Raw genomic sequence first — 21,384 nt, 5'->3', positions numbered from 1 at the left:
CAGCGTGCCTTTGGGACACTAACCATTCCTGAGGTCAGAGTCTTGGTGTGTTGTGCGCTGGTATGCACGTGACTTTGGGAAAACAGTAGAACTGAAAAAATCAGAAACGCTGTCACTGTCACCAGGTGCCTTCTCTTGGCAGATGTAATTCAGCCACATCTGATTATAAACAGAATAGGGGTTCAAAATAATTGTCGATTTTTTGTTAGGTGCCTTGGGCAGACTTGTTGAGAGTTCATTTATAAACACTGTTGCCATGTGCTCAGAAGCAGTGCAGACATAGTGGGTTCACACTGTGTGAGCTGCCCACCCGCCCGCCCCCTCTCCGGCATGCACCCCAGCGGCTGGCTGTGGGGCCTGATGCGTGTGTGTCGCCCCGCAGGTCGTGGGCAGCATGGACGCACACCCCAATCGCTACTGCGCCACTGTGCGGGTCCAGCAGCACCGGCAGGAGATCATCCAGGACCTGGCTGCCATGGTGCGCGAGCTGCTCATCCAGTTCTACAAGTCCACGCGCTTCAAGCCCACCCGCATCATCTTCTACCGCGACGGCGTCTCGGAGGGGCAGTTCCAGCAGGTCAGCCACCCCTTCTCTGCCCCTTCTGTGTCGTAAGTTCACCCGTTTGTCCACAGAGCAGCATCTCGGGTTCACTGACGAAGTCAGTGGTATGGTTTACGCTCTGCCCCTGTATGTGGTCACAGTGTGGAAGGTGGGCCGAGAGGGAAAGGGGGCACAGGGTGGTCTGGTCAGGGGAAAAGGTCGGGGGGTGGGTGGGCCTGGATCTGACTGCCGTCCAGGGAGAGGCTTGTCCAAGCTGACTCCGTGGCACGGCATACCAACCAGGGCCCTTCCAGGTCCGGGCATCACCTCCTAGGCTGTGGGCATCTCTGCAGGGCAGGTCCACTGTTGTGGCTGGAGGTGACCTCTGTGTGCGGTGGGGGTGTGCTGGAGCCGGGGAGTGTGCGAAGTGGAACTGTGGCCTGGCCCAGGAAGAGGGTTGCTGGGAGCCCTTTTAGAAGTAGAGTCAACAGGACCCAGCCCCTGGATGTGGAGGCAGTGGCAGTGTTGGGTGACCTGTGGGGCATGGCCTTGGGCAGATGTCTGGAAGGCCAGGGAGCCTCAGGGACGCGGGGGCACTGGAGGAGGGGCCGGCGAGGACAGGGTTGGGGCTTGTTGCTGGGCTCTGGTTGAAAGCACCTGCAGCACCTGTGGGTCAAGGTGACCGCAGGCAGCAGTGAATCCATCTCAGCCCGGACCTCAGGAGATTGCTGCCCTGAGCGTGTCCATGTTGGTCAGGGCTAATGCCGTCCCCATGTCCCCAGCACACGCTTCATCGGGAGATACTAGCAGGGAAGGCAGAAGTAAGGTGTGGGGCCCACACCTGATGCCGCAGGAGGTCCGCCCACAGGGGAGGATGTCCTGAGAGCGGCCCCCATGTGTCCAGAGGCCCAGGCTGCCTTGATAAATGGGGGATGGCAGGTAACAAGACAGGGATACCAGTGCCTTCCTGGAGAAAGCAGCCGCTCATCCCCCTGAGGCCCACAGTGGCGAGAACGGCCCCGATGTGCCTTGACCGTCAGGTGGCTCCTGGCCGGGGCCTCTGATGCGCAGCTTCTGCGGGAACCTGGGCTGGTGGCCGCCCACGGGTCCAGATCCAGTGTGTGCCAGCCTCCCTTGAGGCACCTCTCATCCAAGGCCTGGGTTCCCTCCGCCAGGGAGCGCCCTCCCCCGTGCGAGCGCCCTGCGAGCTGCTGCCACATGGTTCTTGCAGGGGAGACAGGTGTGTCCTCGTCTGCCGTTGCTGCTGTGAACGCGCCCCGTGCCCTACAGAACCTTCACGGGGGGCTTTCAGGACGGGAACCAAAGACATACTTCTGAGACATCAGAGCACAGTTTTAATTAGGACAGTCGCTGAAACCCTAAGCGTGTGGCCCCGGGACAGCCTTTCTCGCCCCATGGCAGGCTGTTTGCCTGCGTCTCTGATGACAGACGGGGAGAGTCCAGGGCGTCCCCCCGTCCCGTGCCCTGACTCCTGGTGCCGCCGTGCCTCCTGCGTTGCACGTGACCTTAGTCTTCACGGCGGACTCTCAGGGTGGGATGTTCCCAATTTAAAACTGATGAAACTGGGGATCAGAGAGGGTACACGGCTTTTCCAAAGCCCCACAGTTACTCAGAGGAAGAGCCGGATTTCGGCTCAGGCCCAGCTCCTAATTCAGTGCTTTTTCTGCTGGATTCTCCCTCTTCTCCAATCCCGAGAGTAAGTTGGGTTGATTTGCTCACGTGTGTTACCCACAGTGCCTCGCACCCACTGTGTGTGATGGCCCTTGGAATGTTCCAGAGACCATGCTAAGCCTGTTTATGCATCATCTAACTTAAACCATTTAACCGTGAAGTCTGGGTGTCATCTGCTCCATCACATGAGTGAAGAAATGGGCTCTGAGAGGCAGAGTCACAGAGCTAACAACACGCCGGCGGGCCTGCAAGTCTTGACTTATGTGTTTATCACATGTCCATATCCTTAAGGGAAGGTTCTGAGGCAGCAAGAGGCCCCCAGACATAAGGGTCCTCAAGCGTGTTCTCCCTTCTTCCCTTAGGTTCTTCACCACGAGCTACTGGCAATCCGCGAGGCATGCATTAAGCTGGAGAAGGACTACCAGCCAGGGATCACGTTCATCGTGGTCCAGAAGAGGCATCACACACGGCTCTTCTGCACCGACAAGAATGAGCGGGTGAGTGTCTGTGGCTGAGAGGGTGGCCGTGTGGCACCCGGCCCTGGGCTGTGGGTCCTGGGGGCACAGGTCTCTGTGCAGCCTGCCCTGTGGCGACACTGTTGTCCCCGGCTCTTGGGAGACCCAGCCCTTCTTGGGGACCCAGCTGAGGCATTGGAGTTTGGCGAAGAGTTTGAACCTGTCAACCCGCAGGTCTAGGGTAGGTCCAGGCAGTCATCATTTATCCAATAAGGAAATGGCCTAAGAGGGGGCTTCAGAGCCAGTTAGCAGCTGTGGTGGTAGACAGTGCAGCGTGAAGAATGCAGTGGAATGGAATGGACTGGGGGCCCGCAGTGGGGTGGCAATGCCAGAAGGGGCCTGGGGAGCTCCTTTCGGGGTCTGGTCTGGTGTTGAAAGATGGCAGGGTCCAAGCTCCTCCTCTGCTACCTGGGTGTCCGGAACAAGAACCCCGAGCATGCAGGAGACACAAGACCAATAGACGGAATGTGGAGACTTCTCCACAGCTGGAGAAAGACAGGAATCCTCGCGTTAAAAGCCTTTTCATGTTCCCGGCAGGATAAATAAAAATTCACACTAGTCACATTGCCCTTAAACTGCTCAGCATCAAGGTAGGTGCTTAAGGAAAGAGTCTTCCCAGAAGGGAAAGCCATCACGGCAGACTGACCGCCAGCAGAGCAGGGCCGGAGGTCAGGGCTCAGTGTGCAGGTGGTGCCCAAGGAAAGTCCAGCAGTGCAGCCCGCCCATGCCGCAGCGGTACCACAGCACCGAGCATGCTTCTTGTCCAGGTGGAGGACAATGCAAATTGAGAGTCGGCAGTGAGGAAAGGGGATATTCTGTCACAGTCACAGAAACATCCACCGAGAAGAGACAGCTTTGAGCTTGGTGTACCTAACACCGTGACCTACAAATATATAAAGGGGAAAAAATGTAGAGCAAAAACGGACAATTTCAAGGAGAAATCAACAAACTCACCATCTAAAAGAGGTCTGTTTTAACACATCACTATCAGAAACTGTAATAAGCGCAGATTAGTAAAAACTGGAAACAAAGTGCAATGAATTTGCCAGATCTCACAGTTAGACAGAGCCTGCCTGTGACAGTGGAGCTCACTCTGAAGGCTGTGTGGGTTGACCTTGTCCCAGGTCCTAAAGGAGGTTTTAGGCAATTTCCAAACCGCAGTATTATACAAACCACATTTTTTGATTGTTATACAACTTTAAATCAACAATAGAGAAAAGCATAGGAAAACTTAAAATTTTTAATTTGATTCTAAGCAGCATAAGCATTTAAAATGTAAGAATAAAAATTATGAAATTTGATCAGAACTGAGCAAAAATTAGAATTTCATATCAAACCTTGTGCAGTGCAGCTAAAGCAGCACTTAGAGATGAGATTTCAGACATAGATGCATTTGTTGTGAAAGGAGGAAGAGAACCATCAAATCAGACAAGAAGGATGTCAGTTCCAGGGGTCAAGGGAAGCTGAGCCGGTGGGTGTCTGCTCCCTTCCTCCTCGGCCTGCAAACCTCCCTTGCCAGGAGTGAGGAGGGCTCAGAGTCAGCTTAGTCCTGCACCCACTTTCCTCCCAGAATAGAAAACAGTGAAGCAGAAAGTGAAGAAGCAACGAGCAGATTAACACAAGCAAAACCTACTTCTTTGAAGAGAGATAAACTTAGCAAGACTCAGCAAAAAAAGAGGACACTTCTAATGATGTTAGGAGCAAACAGGGAACTGAAGCTGCAGAGGGCGTGCATGTTGTTTGTATCATGTGGAACGGCACAGCTTCATGACAACACACTGGAGAACCCAGAAGAAATGGAAACAAACTCTTGTTTGTAGAATCGCATAAATTACCAAAATCAGCTGAAGAGGATAATCCAATCATTGTTCCGAAAGGCATCAGGCCCAGAGAGTTTTACAGGCAAGCTTTACCAAATCTTCAAAAATAGATCATCTTAATGTGTGGCAGAGAGTAGGAAAAAGGGCAAAACGAATTAGCTTTTTTTATGAAGTTAATCTAGAGATTTTTATAGGCAAGTGTTACCAAACCTTCAAAGAATACTATTGTACAGAGTATTTCAGAGAATGAGAAAAGTCCGGGGAAATCACATTATGGTGGTTAGCCTGATAATACCAACATTGTCAAAGATGTGGGTGCTGTGGTCAGGCACAGGGTCTGGAGCTAGAAACCCTGACTCTGGCCCAGACCCTTGGCATCTAGGCTGCATGACCTCAAGCCGTCAGCTGCTCTGCTCTCTGTACCGCCTTCCTAAGGGTGTCAGGAGAGTTAGCTGGGCTAACACGCAGAGCACTTAGCCCAGAGTAAATACATTTTCATGAAGAGGATTCTCATGCACTTCTGATGTACAAAGCGAATGACCAACTTGGAACACATTTTGGCAATTCTATAGATCTACCCTGGAGAAACCCACACACTGTAAACAAGGAGACATATGATATTATGGCACGTTGTTTCTAATAGCAGAAAATCTGTTTGCTAACAGGAGGAAAGGTTGCGATGTTTTTATGAATTGCCATTTATACAGCAATGAAAAGTAATAAACTATGTCTACCAAATGAATACATCTCAAAATTATAATATGGAACAAAACTGCAAGTAGCAAAATATACATGCTACACGTATACAGTTTAAAAATCTCAGCGTAACAGTGTAACGCCGCTGGAGACTTAAATACGGAGTGAGAACTGGAGGTGTGTGGGGGAATAGCAGGGTCCACACTGGAGACCGGGATAGGGAGGATACGAAGGTGGGCACTCTTTTCAAATACTTCACTTCTTTTAGAAATCTGAGGGTGTAAAAAAACAGTTGGCAAGAAGGAAAAATCAGAACCCAGGTGAAGGTGCAGGGAGGTTACACTGGGGATTCTTTTTTGTATGTACATTTGCAGTGTTGCACAGCTGAAAAACCCGTCAGCGACTTAGTGACCGACTGGGGTTTTGCTGTTCAGGAGCAATAGCTGGATATGCAGTGGCTTTTCTTTCTTTTCTTTTTTTATATATATATATTTTTTTAATGGAGGGACTGAGGGTTGAACCCAGGACCCCGTGCATGCTGAGCGCGTGCTCTGCCACTGAGCTGCACCCTCCCTCCGTTTGGTGGTTTTTCAATGCCAGCATGTAAACTGGGAGTTAAGTAGTCTGGTAGAATTTGCAGTCCCCTCCCACACCCCGGCTCCTTCCTGGGGGCGTGTGGATGGTCTCCAGGGAGCAGCCTGCCCCCCCCCCAGCGCTGTCAGGGTGTTCTAGCTCTTCTGCCTTGAGTATTGTGTGTGCGCCTGGATGACGGCTTGTCACGTGTCCATCGTCTGGTCTTAGATTTGATGTTGGTGACAGTTTGCATCTTGGCCTCAGCAAGAACAAAAACCCTTTAGGTGTCCCACACAGATTCTTCAGTGAAGACAGTGCGTTTCCTCATGGGTCGTTATGAGACGTAGCAAAAAATAACCCCAGCCCAGATACAACAGGAATTCATTTAATTGCAGTTGTTACTATGTTAAATTTTATTTTAATTCTATAACACTGAGCACATGTATTGGCCAATTTAAAGACTTAAGAGTAGGGCGGCTTTGGCCAGGAAGGCCTGGCCTGAGGCAGCGTGGCCGAGTCTTGTCTGCTTGCTAGCTTACCTTCGTCGTCCCCTGGGCATGACTAATGGGTTCCTGTGTTGCTAAAGGTTGGGAAAAGCGGAAACATTCCAGCAGGCACCACCGTGGACACCAAAATCACCCACCCGACCGAGTTTGACTTCTACCTGTGTAGTCATGCCGGCATCCAGGTAAGGACAGAGCGTCCCCTTTGGGCAGCGTCTTGGTGTCTCTGCGCTGTCATCAACACATTGAGCAAACACGTGCAGAGCACAAACCTCGTGCCTGGGCTCTGGCAGACACCGGGGATGTGGTGGTGGGCAGCACGGGTGCGGCTCCCGCCCACCCCAAGGGAGAGCTGGCAGTTAACTGGGGAGCAGATGGGGCTTAGGACCGTCAGGTGTTAGGGACGAAGCACCCACTGGGGTGCTGTGGTGGGGGGTCCCCCTTTAGCTGAGATGAGGTCTGGGTGGAAGGCCAGCACACTAGTGGGGACAAGGGGCGTCTCCGGGTGCCTGGAGCCTGGTGAGGTCTGAGGGGTGACGGGGCGGGCTTGCTGGTATCTGGGGGAGGTCGCCAGGTGACTTGTCGTCCCCTCAAGGCTCTTCTTGTTCGTCTTGGTGAAGAGATCCACAGCTTGCCAAGAGTGATTTTAGGGGAGAGTGGCCCCCTCAGAAGTGCCCCGTGCAGCCAGGTCTGCTGTCAGAGCAGGGACACCAGCGTCTGTGAAGGAGGAGCTTAATTCTGGGCACCCATCCTGCTTCGTTGCAGAGGGGCTTTTGTATTTTTTGAAGTAAGGATGTAAATATCTCTCCCCAAAGGATTTGAACCTAAAGCCTGAGAATTCACTTTGAACTGTGTCCTTTAATGTCCTATGGGAAGTGCTCAAACGTCCACACAGTTCACATCACCGTGGAGCTGGAACAGGGCTTAGCAAACTGGCCTGTGGGCCACATCCAGCCTGCAGCCTGCTGGGGTGGAGCCAAGGGCTGAAAATGGCTCTTACATCTTTAAAGCATCGTTGAAAAGAAAAGGACGTGGCTTAGAGAGCACAGTGCTCGCCACGTGTCCCGGCGCGTCTGTTGGGCGACGGCTTCTGCGTCTGGGCTGGCGCCTCTTCCGTCCGGGCCACACGTGCCTCCGCCAGTCTTCTTCCTGGCTTCCCTGCTGGTGGGTGGGGCCCTTGCCCTCAGGAGCCTCTGGTTTGTTTACGGGACAAACCTTTCTCCCTACGTTTTCTGTCCAGGCCCCTTCTAAAGGGGGAGAGCCCCACTGTGGAGATATTTAAGTGATGTGACAAAGTGGACTCAGCGGGCCCTGTGCAGACCCTCTTATACAGAACACCTGTTGCCCCAGGCCCTGTGACAGCTGTCATTTAAGTGCGAGAAGTGGTACTGGGATGTGTGCGGTGGTCAGTCAGAGGACAAGGGTGTCTGCCGTGCAGCGGTGACTCCGGCGGCAGGAGTCACGGAGGCCCCTGGCTGGGGTTGAGTGGCAGGGGAGGCAGGTGGGTCGAAGCCAGAAAAAGGACCCCCACCACACTACTACCACCAGAGCGGCTCTTGTAGGACCAGCACTCTGGGGACCTCGGCCCCCAGGTGCAGTGACCAGGACAGCACCAGGGCCACACTCGGCCAGCGGGTGGGCCAGGTGATCACCTCCCACTTCCTTCAGTTTCAAAAGGTTCCAAATGCATAAAATAATAACGTTCAAAGTCTCATCTAAAAAGCATCATTGTTACTTTGTACCTTGCCAGAGACTGCTCTCTTGCCTTTATGAATAAAACAGTGTAGGAGTCTTGGTATACACAGATACTGTCCTCAAAACAGCCGTTTCTGTGTTTCACATCTTTCCTGCGATTCTCTGTACATAAGTACGTGTGTGTGGCCTGTATTTTACAAACGGGGGTCCAAGTATAAAAGTCTGATGCCTTTTTATAATAACGCGTAACAAGGTAACACACGCATCTTTCTGTCGTTGAACACCCTCCCGCCGTGTCTTCTGCAACGCGTCCGCGGGCTCTGCTGTGCGGCTGTAGCGCGTCCCGTCTCAGCAGCGCCCTTTGGCGGGCACATCCTGAACTTCTCTCCTGCGTGCTCACCTCTGACTCTGATCTGCTTTTAGGGAACAAGCAGGCCTTCCCACTATCACGTGCTTTGGGATGACAATCGTTTCTCTTCCGATGAGCTGCAGATCCTCACCTACCAGCTGTGTCACACCTATGTGCGCTGCACACGCTCCGTGTCCATCCCGGCGCCAGCCTACTACGCTCACCTGGTGGCCTTCCGGGCCAGGTACCACCTGGTGGATAAAGAACATGATAGGTGAGTGTCCTGCCTTTCCTGGCTGGTGGTCATGGCAAGGGTCATTTCTGCTTTTCCAGAATGGGAAGCAGCATGGTCCCAGTAGCTGGAGATGGCTGTGACCCAGACACCCAAATGCCAGCATCTTCGCCATCACTTGCTAGCTGTGTGGCTGCCTCCCCAGATGTCGGGGCCTAGCCCTAACTTAGCTGTCAGCGCCCTGTCTCATGGTGCTTTAAAGGCTGCACTCTCTCTCTCTGTCCCCCATCCCCGCAGTGCTGAAGGAAGCCATACCTCCGGGCAGAGTAACGGACGAGACCATCAGGCCTTGGCAAAGGCTGTCCAGGTTCATCAGGACACACTGCGCACCATGTACTTTGCTTGACATGTTTTAGTGTTTACGATTGTGTACCGAGGTGGATTCACACGAGACCAGCTACACTCAGACCAACAAACGCCCAGCCCTAGCGTGACAGCCAGCACTGAACACGAGACGTCAGTGATTTAGCAGATTCTCCGTTTTCCAGAATGCCTTCCGTCCCAGATCTCAGACTTGGGTTTTGAGCTGCAGACCTGTATGAGACCCCACTGTCGCAGGAAATGTGGTTTGCCAAAATCTATGAGCTGCTTATTAAAATAGAGTCCCGTGTTTCCTAAAAATCTCCTAAAACCAGTCTATGAACTCAGGGCTTTAAAACATTTTTAATTTATTTGGTCACTCAACTTACTTGTTTTTAACACATGATCCTGTATGAAATTGATGGACTCAAACTAGCTGTGAACGTTCTGAGAGTGGAAGCAACACAGCACACAACGTGGTTTTAAAGCCTTGACCATTCTGATGTCGTCAGTAGGGCTTATTGCAGAGTGACGCCAGTGCACTCCTGACGTGACTGGCGCCAGCCCTGCAGGACCCCAGGCGGGGCCGGGCTGAGGCGCCCGCGGTCTCTCGTTCTGCCATTGCCTGCTTTTCCCTCAGCTCCCAGGAAGGCGCCGTGGCAGGGGATGGGCCGCGTGTGTTCACAACAGTTACAGGTCCAGAGGGATTGGCAGGCAAGTGCCGTTTTAATAACAGTTTATTTAAAAAAAGAAGAAAAAAGACAATATGCCGACAGTCTAATCATAAGATTTGTCCTATAGGACTGTGACATTTATTTTCCAAAGTTTCTAAAGAATACGGGTCTGTGGTGATAAATACAGTACAATCCTTTTTCACTGTTTTGTCTTTAATGTAAGAGAAAAAATATATATATCTGGTTTGCAGTATTAATGTGATAGATAGAAGCTGTTTTTCATTTTATCGACTACGGGGTGCTTCTTGTGATCTGTTCAGCATATCAAGAGTGTTTCGGAGCCTGGAGACTGGACCACCTCTTGTGGTTCTCAGTGCTTAAGTACAGGAGTATGCAATTGACTAAATGTGACCGCGGCCTGCCCCCTCAGTGCAGACTGGACCCTCGGGAGGGCCGGGTGTGCCCCCAGCAGTCACCCCCCTTCCCTCCTCCGCATCCCGTGGGTTGCTCAGCCGATCAAGCACAAGTGGAAAGCGTTTCTTCTTCCATTCCTGGGAACGAGTTGGTGTGTCCCGGTGCACTTCTCTGCGCGTGGTCTGTTAGACAGGCGTCATAGGATCTGTGCACTGAGGCACACAGGCGGCCGGCGGTGCTGGCGCTCTGCTGGATGCGAGGCTGGCAATCAGCGACGGAGCCCTGCCCCCGGGAGGACGGCTGAGGGCGAAGCCAGCAGGAGAGGCAGACCCTTCTGCTAGGATTTGCGTCCTGGGCCCTGGACGTGGGTTTGCCAATCTAGAAACCATTGCACTAAGAGTGACACCGTGGACAGCTCGCCGGGGGAGCAGCGGAGCGCCATTGGTGCTCGGTGGGTTTCTCATCCTCGTAGGCAGTTTTATTAAGAATCAAATCGCATTCAATACAGAGATTCGAGCAAGGAGACGAGCCTTTCCCTAGTGCTGCTTTGTGCTCTGCAGGCCACCTTGGGCCCTGCTGACGGCCCCCCTTTCTGGCCTGCCGTTGACCTCTGGCGCCCAGTGCTGTGTGTGAGGCTCCGAGGGGCGCGGGTAGAGCTGTAGTGGGTGCTCAGCCTGGACTTTGGTGGCAGCGACAAAGGGATGACTATGACTTGTGAAGATATATACTCAGAGTGGTGTGTGCGTGTGTGTGTGTGTGTGCGCGTGCGCACATGTGGGTGTCACATTAATGGCATTAGTCTCTTCTTGCTGTATCTTTTTATTTTTTGTCTTTTTAAATGACAGAAGCCTCTGCTCTAAAAAATGTTGCAATTCCCTGTTGTTTTATTAGCAAGTGGCACTTTCTCCCGTTCAGAATGATCCCAGTGCACTCTTGGCGTAAATTACCAGGAACATTCAAGCTAAGGGGGGACTCTTTTCACTAATAAACTTTTAAAATCTGAAATTAGGTTAATTTTCAGCCATTTAGGACCATCTAGAACTGTGTGTCTCAGAGGGGTGTTTCTGCCATTTGCAGGAGGATCTTGGTCGTCGGCGCAGTGGTGGTGAAAAGGCAGCGCCCCTGCGGCCCTCCCTGCGCAGACGCTCCAGGCCTGGGGCTGCCTGTCAGTGGGAGCTCCGGGGCTGAGCAGCTCCAACCTGGCGGCTTCTGGAGGCCCCGGGGTGGGGGCTCCCCGGCAGTTCAGGGAGAGGTTTTCTAACCTCACACCCTGGGGTGGATCTTGGGCTGGCTGGAAATTAGACCAAAATTTTTTTAAAAATCAGTTTGAAGGAAAGTTTTCTTTCTAGTGGGCCGAAGTACTTTGAGAAAGGTACATCTTACAGCCCTCTGCTTGTTTTGTAAAGCTTTTCCTACTTAAAAACGTTAATAAACCAAACGTCTCCAGCAGGGTTGGCTGCACACCCTCATACGTGTCTGATGGTCAGAATTCAAATGGCTGTAATTACAGTTTCTCAGGTAAATAATTGTTTTCCTAGATTTCTACCAATCCCCCCATTATTAGGATAAATTTTGAGACAGCATTAAACCTCAGAGTGCAGCAGAGTAGTTCCAAGCCCTGTCCATCTGGAAGCCAAAGGGGACCCTGCCCATTCTGATTGTGTTGTGCCCAGGGCGGCCTGGTGACCACGTGGCCGGCCTGAGAGGGGCCCAGGGACGTCGGCCTCTGCCTGTGTTTGGCGGGTTTCCTGAGGCCCGTGTGGGGCCTCGCCGATTTCAGGGGCCTCCGCTTGCTGGCTTTGCCCCACCCCACTGTTAAGTAAGGTGTGCCTTGCTTTAATTAAGCAAACTGAATGTGAAGATTATGATGTAGAAAAGCTGGATTCATTTAAAAGAAAAACTGGGATTTATCTCATCTCTTTGTAAGAGGCCTCCCAATTCAGTTCTTATCCTGGGACTCTCCCTGGTGTATTTTAAAACATTCACTGTAAGAAAAGTTAACGTCTTCCGGTCCCTTCCGCACTGTCTGTTCCATTGGCCAAGCTCTTGGCAAGTAGCTCGGTGATGAGACGCCCCAGGTGGGGGGTCGCCCTGCTCCTTGTGTTCTGATCACAAGCTCAGACTTCCTCGTTCACGTAGATCGTGTAAAGCTGGGCATCCCTGTACTTGCAGAAAGGGGTGGCTTTATTTTGGTTTTGGTTTTCTGTTTTGAGAGAAACATATACACTTGGCTTCTGGTCGTGGTCTCACTCTCCCGTGAGTGAATGCCTGTGAACCACGGCCCGGCCTGGCCCACCCGGAGGGGCTGTCGGTGCTGGAGTGATCCCCACGCCGTTCGCGGGCGGCCATGCCTGGCGCTGTCCCTGACGATTGTGCCGCGAGTGCTCACTAGAAGAGACAGTTGAAGTTCAGTTCCTACAGCAGGGTTTTTGGGGGGTGGGTGTCGCTGGTGTGTTGTGTGTTGTTTTTATTGTTGTAAATGGAGATGTCGCTATTTATTTTTCCTTTCTGCTCTGGTTTGATTTAGCTGGTGTGGATAGTCCAGTGCATGTGGTACCTGATGGAGATGATAGAAATTACTTTCCCCAACTTTTATAAATTACCTGATGTTTGTTTCCCTTCAGGTTTGCTGGATGATTTATTTTTGAAAGCCGCAAATGCGGTTTCTCGGGGTGAGTTGTTTTTCTTACACGTGCAGCAGTGTAACTTCACACTGAGCTGCAGGGTGATTTAAATTTTATTTTTACAAGGCAGTTTTCCAGTCAGATTATATATTTGATACAACGCGTTAAGGGCAGACCAGCCACGCACTGAGCAGCTGGGGCCGCAGACTGTCTCGAGGAGGCCGGGCCGGCTGCTCTCGGCCACGCCCCGTCGCGGAAGCCCTTGGCCGGCTTCCGGAGCCGTCGGCATCGGGATGCGTCCTGCAGCGGGACTTGGACCTGCTGGACAGTTGAAGGACTTTTCCTGGGCATTTCCTGCACCTAAGGCAGCTCCATTGGGAGGAGCTTTAGAAGTTGACACGATCCAGACAGTGGACAATCCCAGTGGCCCAGACAAGCCATAGAAGTTTTCCCCTGTGACCTCTCTCTAACTCACCTCTCGCGCTCCCGAGAAAAGGAATGTACAGTAAACAGAAACTTCCTCAACGTCCACGCGCCTCACTTTCAGAATGCAACTGTTCTATTTGTATTTTCAGCCCTTCCCCAGAGTAACCCAGAATGTTCTCTCCAGCTGCCGTGCCAGCAGTTTCGGCTGCTGTGACGTTTTCAGTGTAGACGTAACGCTCATGTGACTTTGTCATGGGGCTGTCCGTGTTACACACACATGCTGACTCTTTTTGTAAGGAAAAATTTCAACTCAAAATAATTGCACTGATTTTTTGACAACTTCCTTTTTATTATGTCCGACTTTGCATCTGCTGTACTTGTTTGAAATGATTGTAAATAGACTTAGGATAGCAGAAATGATGTGAATACGCCCCATTGCTTTGTTTTAGTGGTATTGCCCCATTTTTCAGTATTATGTGCTAGCGCTGTGTGGACTGACTTCTGCCCCCCCTCCCCCCAGCCGTGTGCCTGTGACCGCTGATGAAGGACAAGCTGGCCTCGTTGTCTTCTCGTCCTGGAGGGGAGTTTGCAGTCTGTTGGAAGGAGAGGATGCCCTCTCCTTGCGGTCTGAAGACTTAATTCTAAGAGGATTAACTCTAAACCCTTTTGCTCTGTTTAATTCCTTGTCATTTGCCGTGACTCCTTAAAGCGTTTGCCTCCGGCTCCATCCAGCATTTGACAGCTCGGAGGGGAAGCATCTGAAGGGCCACATTTCCCAAGAGTCAGGGCCTCCCTTCTCTTTGCTCCGCCGTCATCTCAAAGCCATGAGGTCACTGTTGTGTCAGAACCGTCGTTTGTGGCTTAACCCAGAGGTGCTGGGCAGGCCTGAAATCCAGTGCTGTTCCTTTGTGCCCTGTGATTTGCCAGACTAGAAGCGTTGCTCCAGCCCACAGCGTCTAATTCTGTTTGTGGTCGGGCTGCTGGGACCTCTTAAACCCAAACCAGTCATCTGAGTATGTATTATATGTCACGTCCATGCCATTCTCGGTGCCCTCACTTAACGCTTTTTTGGATGTTTTGCCGTTTTATTGTCTAAAGTGAATGTATTGGCTTAGCCATATCACTACAGAAGGTGGTTATTAAATACCTTTTAGTTAAAAAAAATGCAGATAAAGGCTACCTCTGAATTCTCAATAGACTCATGCTTTTAAGCGTAGCTGTCCACCCTGCAAACAGCCAAAATGTTGCCTGAATAAACTGAATTGTGAGCATCTCTCTGTTCGGTTCTGGCTTGACCATTTGTGTGCCATACTGTGACCCACGGGCAGTCCCCTCCCCAATGTGTGTCAGGACCAGACCAGGGACTCCTCTGGGCTGCCCAGCTCCGAGAGTCTAGGACTCTCAGTGCCAGCGGGACTGGAGCCGGGGGCCATTTCTGCGCCGACCTCAGGTGTGAGGCCTTGTACGGCGAAACCTGGAAATGACCCGCAGTCCTCCTGGCTTCTTACTTTCCTGTTTGACGTAAGAAGGCATTTTTTTTTCTGCTTTCCTTTTGAAAGGGTTGAAGGTGGCTCCCTCCACTCTCTCCTCCATTTTCGTGCGCTCTGTAAAATCACGAAGGTGCTTGCACGCCGACTCCCACGCAGACAGTGCCCTTACAGTACTGCGTGGTTTCAGATGCAGGGCAGACGTCAGTGCCCTTGACTTGGGAGCTTTGAGTTACTGTCACTCCGTACTTTAAAACGATAAGATTTGAAAGCAGAATGTTCTGTTCCAATCCAAGGCCCTTGGTTTGAAAGGAGCACAGGGTCCACGGCGGCGTCTCGAAGTAGGCGTGCCCTCTGCCTGCGTGCTGGGCATCTGTCCTGGCGGGGGGTTGTCTCACGTGTGATTAACCACTTTGCTGTCAGGAATGTCCTTTGCCCGCACGCTGCTGTGGGCCGGTCAGGCTCACCCTCTGCCTCCTCCACGTCTTTCCTTAGGTTCCATGTGTTCTCTTGTCGTCACAAGGTGAGTGTCTGCTGCAAAATCACCTGCACTGGTTGCTTCTGAGTTCTTGAGGGGCAGGTGAGCAGCGTTGCACTTGCAGACACCTGGGTGTGCCCTGGCAGCTTTGCTCCCCTCCAGATGCTCAGCCAACCTTGACTTTGTCCCAGCGAGGTTCCAGTTGCACCGTACATGGAAGTCATTGCCTTTAACGCTGTTGTTTTCATGCTGCGTGGAGTGGTTTAGTCCCAAAAGTGCTTAGTGTCCTTTGCAGTTTTTCTAAAAATGTGTCGTTCTGCGGTCACGCTGTTGTGCAGATGCAGGCGCCCCCAGCATCTGCTGACTGCTCCCAGGGCTACTGGGGTCTCTGAAGCAGTTCGTTTCCAGCCAGAATCCCATACAGGGTTTTCCGGGGGGCGCTGCACGTGGCCACCTCCTCTCCAGCAATGTGAACCGCTGAGCTCAGGTCTGCCCGTCAGCCTGTTGTATGCACGAGGTGGGCCTCCGCCACTGTCTTTGTGTTCCTGCAAGATCATTAAAGGTGAGGAAACTGAAGGTTACTGGTGCTTTTGTGAACACTTCGCTGTCTTACTGGTCGATGTGAGAAACTGAGGTGTGGTAGGTCTTTCAGTGCCCTTGGTGGGCGGCAGGGGGGCTGACGGGCCCTGACGCCTTCTTCAGGCAGTTCGAAGAGGCTGAATTTTCTCCTATGTACAAACTCCTTGGATTTCAGTAGTTCAGAGTTAAAGCTGGCACACCAAATACTGGCTTTTCTCCCCTCCCCTCCCCTCCCCATCTCCAGGAGCTCCTTGTGGAGGCCAGTCCCATCAGTACTGTCGGCACCTGCATCCCGAGTTGATCGCAGTTGCGCCCCACACCACGAGTCCGGGCTGCGTGGCACCGCCTGGCAGAGCTCGATGCTAGTGAGGGGCCCGAGGCTCCTTTGATCTCTGGCTATGGTAGGGACAATCCCCAGGGTGGGACTGCTGGCCCTCTGACCTAAGAAACAGTTGGCGCCCAGGCCTCCTCCGGTCCCCGTCGGTGCCGGACTGAGTGTGCCCAGAGACCCAAGCTCAGCCTCTGTGCCTTCCAGTCGGGTCCTGGGGGTCCTTCAGCATCACGATGGGGCTGCGTTTTTACTGGGAAGGAAGCCTGTTCTGTTCCACAGTCAGTCCCTGACACCCCCCGCCTTTGAAGCTGCTTCTGCTCCTTGGCTCCCAGCATTGTAAACTGTGAGGCCAGCACGTTATCTCTGGCTGGAAGGCTCTGGGTCTCAGCTGCCTAACTCCCCTGGCCCGGAGCTGCTGGGGCTTCAGGAAGGCAGGGCAGGGCCCACCTCTCGGTCAGACCACGAACCTTGTGCTCATGATCACCTGGCGTGAGTATTTAGTGGCACTAGATTTTTTAAGAGATGAATTGGAATTGGAATCATGTCTTTATAGAATGCATGTGAAGTCCTAGATGAAGGTGCTATTTCAGCCCTCCGTCTGTCATGGCGGAGTGCTTCTCCTCACTGTGGCTGTTTTGTGATGTGCGGGGAAACTGCTCCCTTGGGCATGGTGTCACCTAGAGCCAGTTCCAAGGTGTCTAAAGCGCAGCTTTTAGCTCTGACTTTTTCAAAACAGGAACCAAGCAGTTTTCTTGGCTGATGATCTGATTAAACCCTCCTTCCCTCTCAGTGGATGATCTTACTGGTTTTAAGTGGGGAAAATAACCCAACATTATTTACTTTAAAGTGTATAGAAAAGCCTTGTTGGTGGCTGCTCCAGGCACCGCCCTCTCCCCAGCCCTCCATTCCGACGGGGCTGCACAGAGACACTGGCCACAGGCAGGCTGGAGAGTAACGATTTTGGTCCTTCCTTCAAAGCCAAATGTACACAGGACTGAGATCCTGGATGTCTGTAGTTTAGCACTAAACTGAAATCTGACTCCTGAGTTTGATAGTGGATTTTAAATGTAGTTGTTGAAGGTATAAATTCATGTTTTGTAACTGTAGAGGCAAGTGAGTTTTTACTTTTTAAAAAGTTTTAAGGGAATAATTGTAAGTTTCTGTGCAGCAAAGTGGCTAATTACTCATTAAATACAAGAAAAGAATGTAGTGTCTAAATCCAGATTTTTCTTACCTCTGGTACACTTCAGATTGCTTACCTAATATGTATTGAGGGGTTTCAACCCTGAGTTTTATCAACTTTTCTAGTTTTATTTTATTTTTATAAAATAATTGAAAAAAACCAAAAATGAATTCAAATGTTCCATAGGTAGATCTTGCCCCTTCGTAATTCCCCCCCACACAAGAAAATTTTAGAAGACATTTTGAATCAAAATGTATTCTAACCATTTAAAGTTTACTATTTTCTAAAAAGCTGAGCAGCTCCAAGGGCCTCATTTCAGGTGGTACTCTGCGTGCCGTCTGCAGACTCCTTCACCTGTGCGGTGGGTCTTGTGACAATGTCTTGTGCTTGCAATATGGAAACCGTGCGGTGCTGTTGTGTAAACTGGCAGTTCCTGTATAAACTAGTATTTATAGACATTGGCCTCTCTGTATGACTTTTCGTTTGCTACATGAATTGTAAAATTAATTATAAAATTCTAGTACCTGCTAAATACGATTCTGAGGCTTCCTGTCCTTGTCTTTAGTTTAATACCATTCTGTGTGTTTTAAGGATGTCCAGTGCTTGCATGATGCTAGGTGGTAATGCCACTTTAAATTAAGCCTTAATCAGATGTTAAATTTGTAAGTTTCAGAGTATGCAAAAATACTAGGCAGAATGAGTTAAAACTGTTCAGATCAAGATGCTATATCATAATTCAACAAGTCTTTCCTTCGGAGTTACAAAGGGAAACTTTCAGTGACAACAGACACCTCTTTCTCTCTCTCTTTCAGTGACACAGACACCTTTCTCTCTCTCTCCCTCTCTCCCACTCTCTCCCTCTCTCTCTCTCTCTCTCTGTCTCTCTGTCTCTCTCTCTGTGTCTCTCTCTCTCTCTCTCTCTCTCTCTCTCTCTCGGGTCTGGCTGGCTGTTGCCATTGCCTGATGAAAATGGACCATTGTACATTTCTGTGGCAGTCAGCCAGAAAGACCTGTTCTGAAAATCTTGAGACTTTTTCAGGGTTATTTTTAAATGTTTGATTTTCCCCCTCCAGTCTGAGATTTCTTTATGGCTGATGGAGAGTATGATTTGGGCGTAAATCTTCTTTGCAAGCCTGCTCATGTTCTAAGCTTCCTTCAGGTAGTGCCACCTGCCACCTGCCATTGCTTCTGCAGATGATTACATGGACTTTTGTTTTTGTAAAAGCATCTTAAATTTAGACATAAAATGGAGGGGACCCAGCTTTCTTTACAATGTGGATCTACCTCAGTTAAACAGTTGGGTGCTATTTACTAAATCTGTCAAATTAAATTGGAAAAAGTAATGAAACAGCGAGATATAACTCCACATGAAGCTTGAAATCATAATTTCTGTTTATTTAATAATAATGTATTTATTTTGTGCCTTTTGTGTTGAATCCTAATGCATTGAGAAAAGTCCCTATGAAATTAAGTATTTCATGTTGCAGACGGGGAGAAAGAGCCCAGTTGGCCCTGGAACTTGAGAAATCACCCCGCCAGCTACTAACGCATATTGGAGTCCCAGCTGCCCTCTCGGGAAAGGAAAAAACGTCCAAGAGCAAATTCAGCATTTCACAAACAGATTCCAAACTCTTCTATGCACATGTTTGTAGCTATCACTTCATCTTTTGTGCCAGTGAAGGGGCGGCTAAAACATACTCACAGACACACTTGTCATTGGTGTTTTCACCGTGAGTGCCCCACCCCTTCCTCTGGCGTTTGATGTTTGTTTCATAAGCAGCGAGAGGACTTGTGGCTTTTGTCTCCCCGGCTTCCTGGTGGGGTGTTGAGCGCCATCGACAGAGGGAGGGGGAGCCTGCGGGGGGGGGGGGGGCCTGCATTCAGCAGCAGCCCTGGTGGTTCTGGAAGTTAGGAAAGCTTTCTGGCAGGTGAGAAAATAAGGTAGGAGATGGATGACTTTCCATGCTTTTATATTTGGCAGTTTACAATTCTAGACTTTTCCTACTATGGCGATCTTTTTTAACTTAATTCTTTGGAGGTAACACAATATTTTGGAGTCTTAAGAATTTGATTTTATACCAATAAGAAATAAAAATTAGGGATCTTTCCTGTAGTGTATAGTTTTACTATTTTAAAGAGATCTCTGGATTTTACAAGAGAACCAACATTCCTTAGTGGCAAAACTTTGAAAGTTGATTTGGGAGGCTTTTTGCTGCAGGATCTTAAAAAAAAAAAAAAAAAGGATGATACTTTAGGGGTTTTTAATTTTTAAACTTCCATCAGGTCGATTCTTAAGCTATATTCTGTAAAGAGTAAATCATCCTTTCGTATGCTGCATATGGAGATCAGCCTTGTTGCACTTTCTCTAATAATAATAAATGCCCTACGATTGGCTCACCAGGAAGCGTTTTTTTTTTTTTACCTATCAAGAGTGCTTTGGGGCAGGTGATTAAATTTATATAGGTACCTCAAGAAAAAGAACCTGAATATGCTGCATTTTGTTTCTTTAGCTTTTATAGGTAGCATTTTGTTCTGCTCTTAGCATTTTGTTTAGATACATGCTGTTTGGACCCCAATAAACTGTTGAAAGAAATCTTAAAAGTTACTCTTGTAGGGATACAGTATCCTTTTTTTTTTAAACTTTCTGCAATATCTGGTTCAAAGGTTGCCCACCAGTAGATTAATGCTTTACCCAAATACATCCATGAAAAAGGATGCCATGTTGATAAGCAGACAATAATGTTCCCAGTCCTTTCTGTTCATGCTGCTTTCTTAATTCTTTTCTCCATATCATCAAGAGGTTGGATAACTTATTTCTAAGGTCAGACTGAAACATCACAGCATCCAAACGTTTTCAACACAGACCTCACAAAATCGCCCTTGAGTAAGTAGCATGATCCTAAAGGCATTGCTGGCGCTAGGCAGCCGGCTTGGCCTGGCCTCTCAGACGAGCCAGTCTCCGCACCTCTCTTCCCCAGCGCTCGCCCTGAACTGAACAGGCGGGGAGTGGGCTTGACTGACGAAGATAAACTGGTGAAGAAAGCTAAAGGCTGAGACACTGAGCATCTATTGTCGTGTTTAAACTTAGCTGGGTCCTTTTGAGTTTGTTTTACAGCTTACTAGGTTAAGTAGTTTGCACTATTTTTGCAATAAATTCATGGAAAACCTAACAGTTACTTGTTTTCTTATTGTGGGTATGTAAACTAATACTAAAAGTTTGGCATAGTGTTTTTTCACCTCCTTACATAACCCTTAACATGCACAGAATGCTGTAAATCTGATAAACTATGATGTGAATGATATTTTATAAAGTTATTTTGTATGGTGTCAATTTTGTTTTGCCTCATAGTATGTCAGCAAAAAGTTAAATAAAATTCCTCGTATTTACAGCTGCCTCTCCCAAAGATCTTCAGTTACTCACGTTTATTTGGGCATTTCCTTCTGCACAGGTTAAGGTGCCAGGCTTCCAAGGTGGAAGTCTGCCTTCAGTCAGGAGTCTAGAGTCTCATGCTACACGTTGGGCCTCTTCTGTGAACAGTGTCCTCAACACAGCTAGGCATTAGCCCTGAGAACTGGGGGCTTGGGGGTGAAAACTTCAGGGGTGAACTGGATTGAAGAACAAATGTGGTGTTTAGTGTGAGTAGGGTGTCCTCCCTCTAGCAGCCATGAAAAAGGATGAAGCACAAAGTCATTCAGTTAAACCCCAACCAAGTGCGAAGCCCTGTGCTCCACACTGTGCAGGAATCACAGCTGGCCACATCTGGGGCTTCTGGCCTGGTGGGTCACTTGACACCCTCTGCCCTGGTTGACTCCCTCTGGACTGTGTCTGATTCTATCTGTACTGAAAGACTGCGGTGCTGGGAAAGGAGGGTTGGATTTAGAAAAATCCAGAAACGGCTGAAAGTCTATAGGATTATTCTTGTTAAAGCAGTCCAAAGTTTTGTTCTCATTTAAAGCCATTTCCTGATTTTTAAGAATATATGTTCATTATAGAAAATATGAAAATTCAGATATACAAGATAGAAATTTTTAGTTAATCTGTAATCACAACACTGATAGGTAATTTCTCTTAACACTGGTGTATTTTGTTTCAGTCTTTTTTTTCCTCTAAAAAATCAAGTCGTTTTGTTTTGTTCTCCTTAATGTGTCCAGGACCCTGTGCTTCTTTCTTCTTCTTGGTATCCAAAACTACAAAGCACCTTTGAGCCCACG

At 49.7% G+C, this 21,384-nt stretch overlaps 1 protein-coding gene across 5 annotated transcripts in view; it reads left to right on the top strand.

Annotated features, from left to right (window-relative positions):
* The window catches only part of AGO2 (argonaute RISC catalytic component 2), a 95,056-nt gene extending 74,495 nt beyond the window's left edge, over window positions 1-20,561 (top strand). For 4 of the 5 annotated variants that reach the window (XM_072949780.1, XM_072949782.1, XM_072949785.1 and 1 more), the window contains 5 exons: window positions 383-577; window positions 2,596-2,730; window positions 6,424-6,525; window positions 8,459-8,658; window positions 8,914-20,561. In XM_072949780.1, the coding sequence (XP_072805881.1) occupies window positions 383-577; window positions 2,596-2,730; window positions 6,424-6,525; window positions 8,459-8,658; window positions 8,914-9,022 (741 nt within the window). In that variant the 3' untranslated portion in view covers window positions 9,023-20,561. The remainder of the gene's footprint in view (window positions 1-382; window positions 578-2,595; window positions 2,731-6,423; window positions 6,526-8,458; window positions 8,659-8,913) is intronic. The other variant, XM_072949781.1, reaches the window with a different exon arrangement.
* The last annotated feature ends 823 nt before the right edge of the window (window positions 20,562-21,384 follow it).

The sequence above is a fragment of the Vicugna pacos genome, chromosome 25, assembly GCF_048564905.1.
Source record: "Vicugna pacos chromosome 25, VicPac4, whole genome shotgun sequence".
Taxonomy (NCBI): Eukaryota; Metazoa; Chordata; class Mammalia; order Artiodactyla; family Camelidae; genus Vicugna; species Vicugna pacos.
The sequence above is the reverse complement of the archived record's forward strand: the minus strand, read 5'-3'. Positions and strand labels throughout refer to the sequence as shown.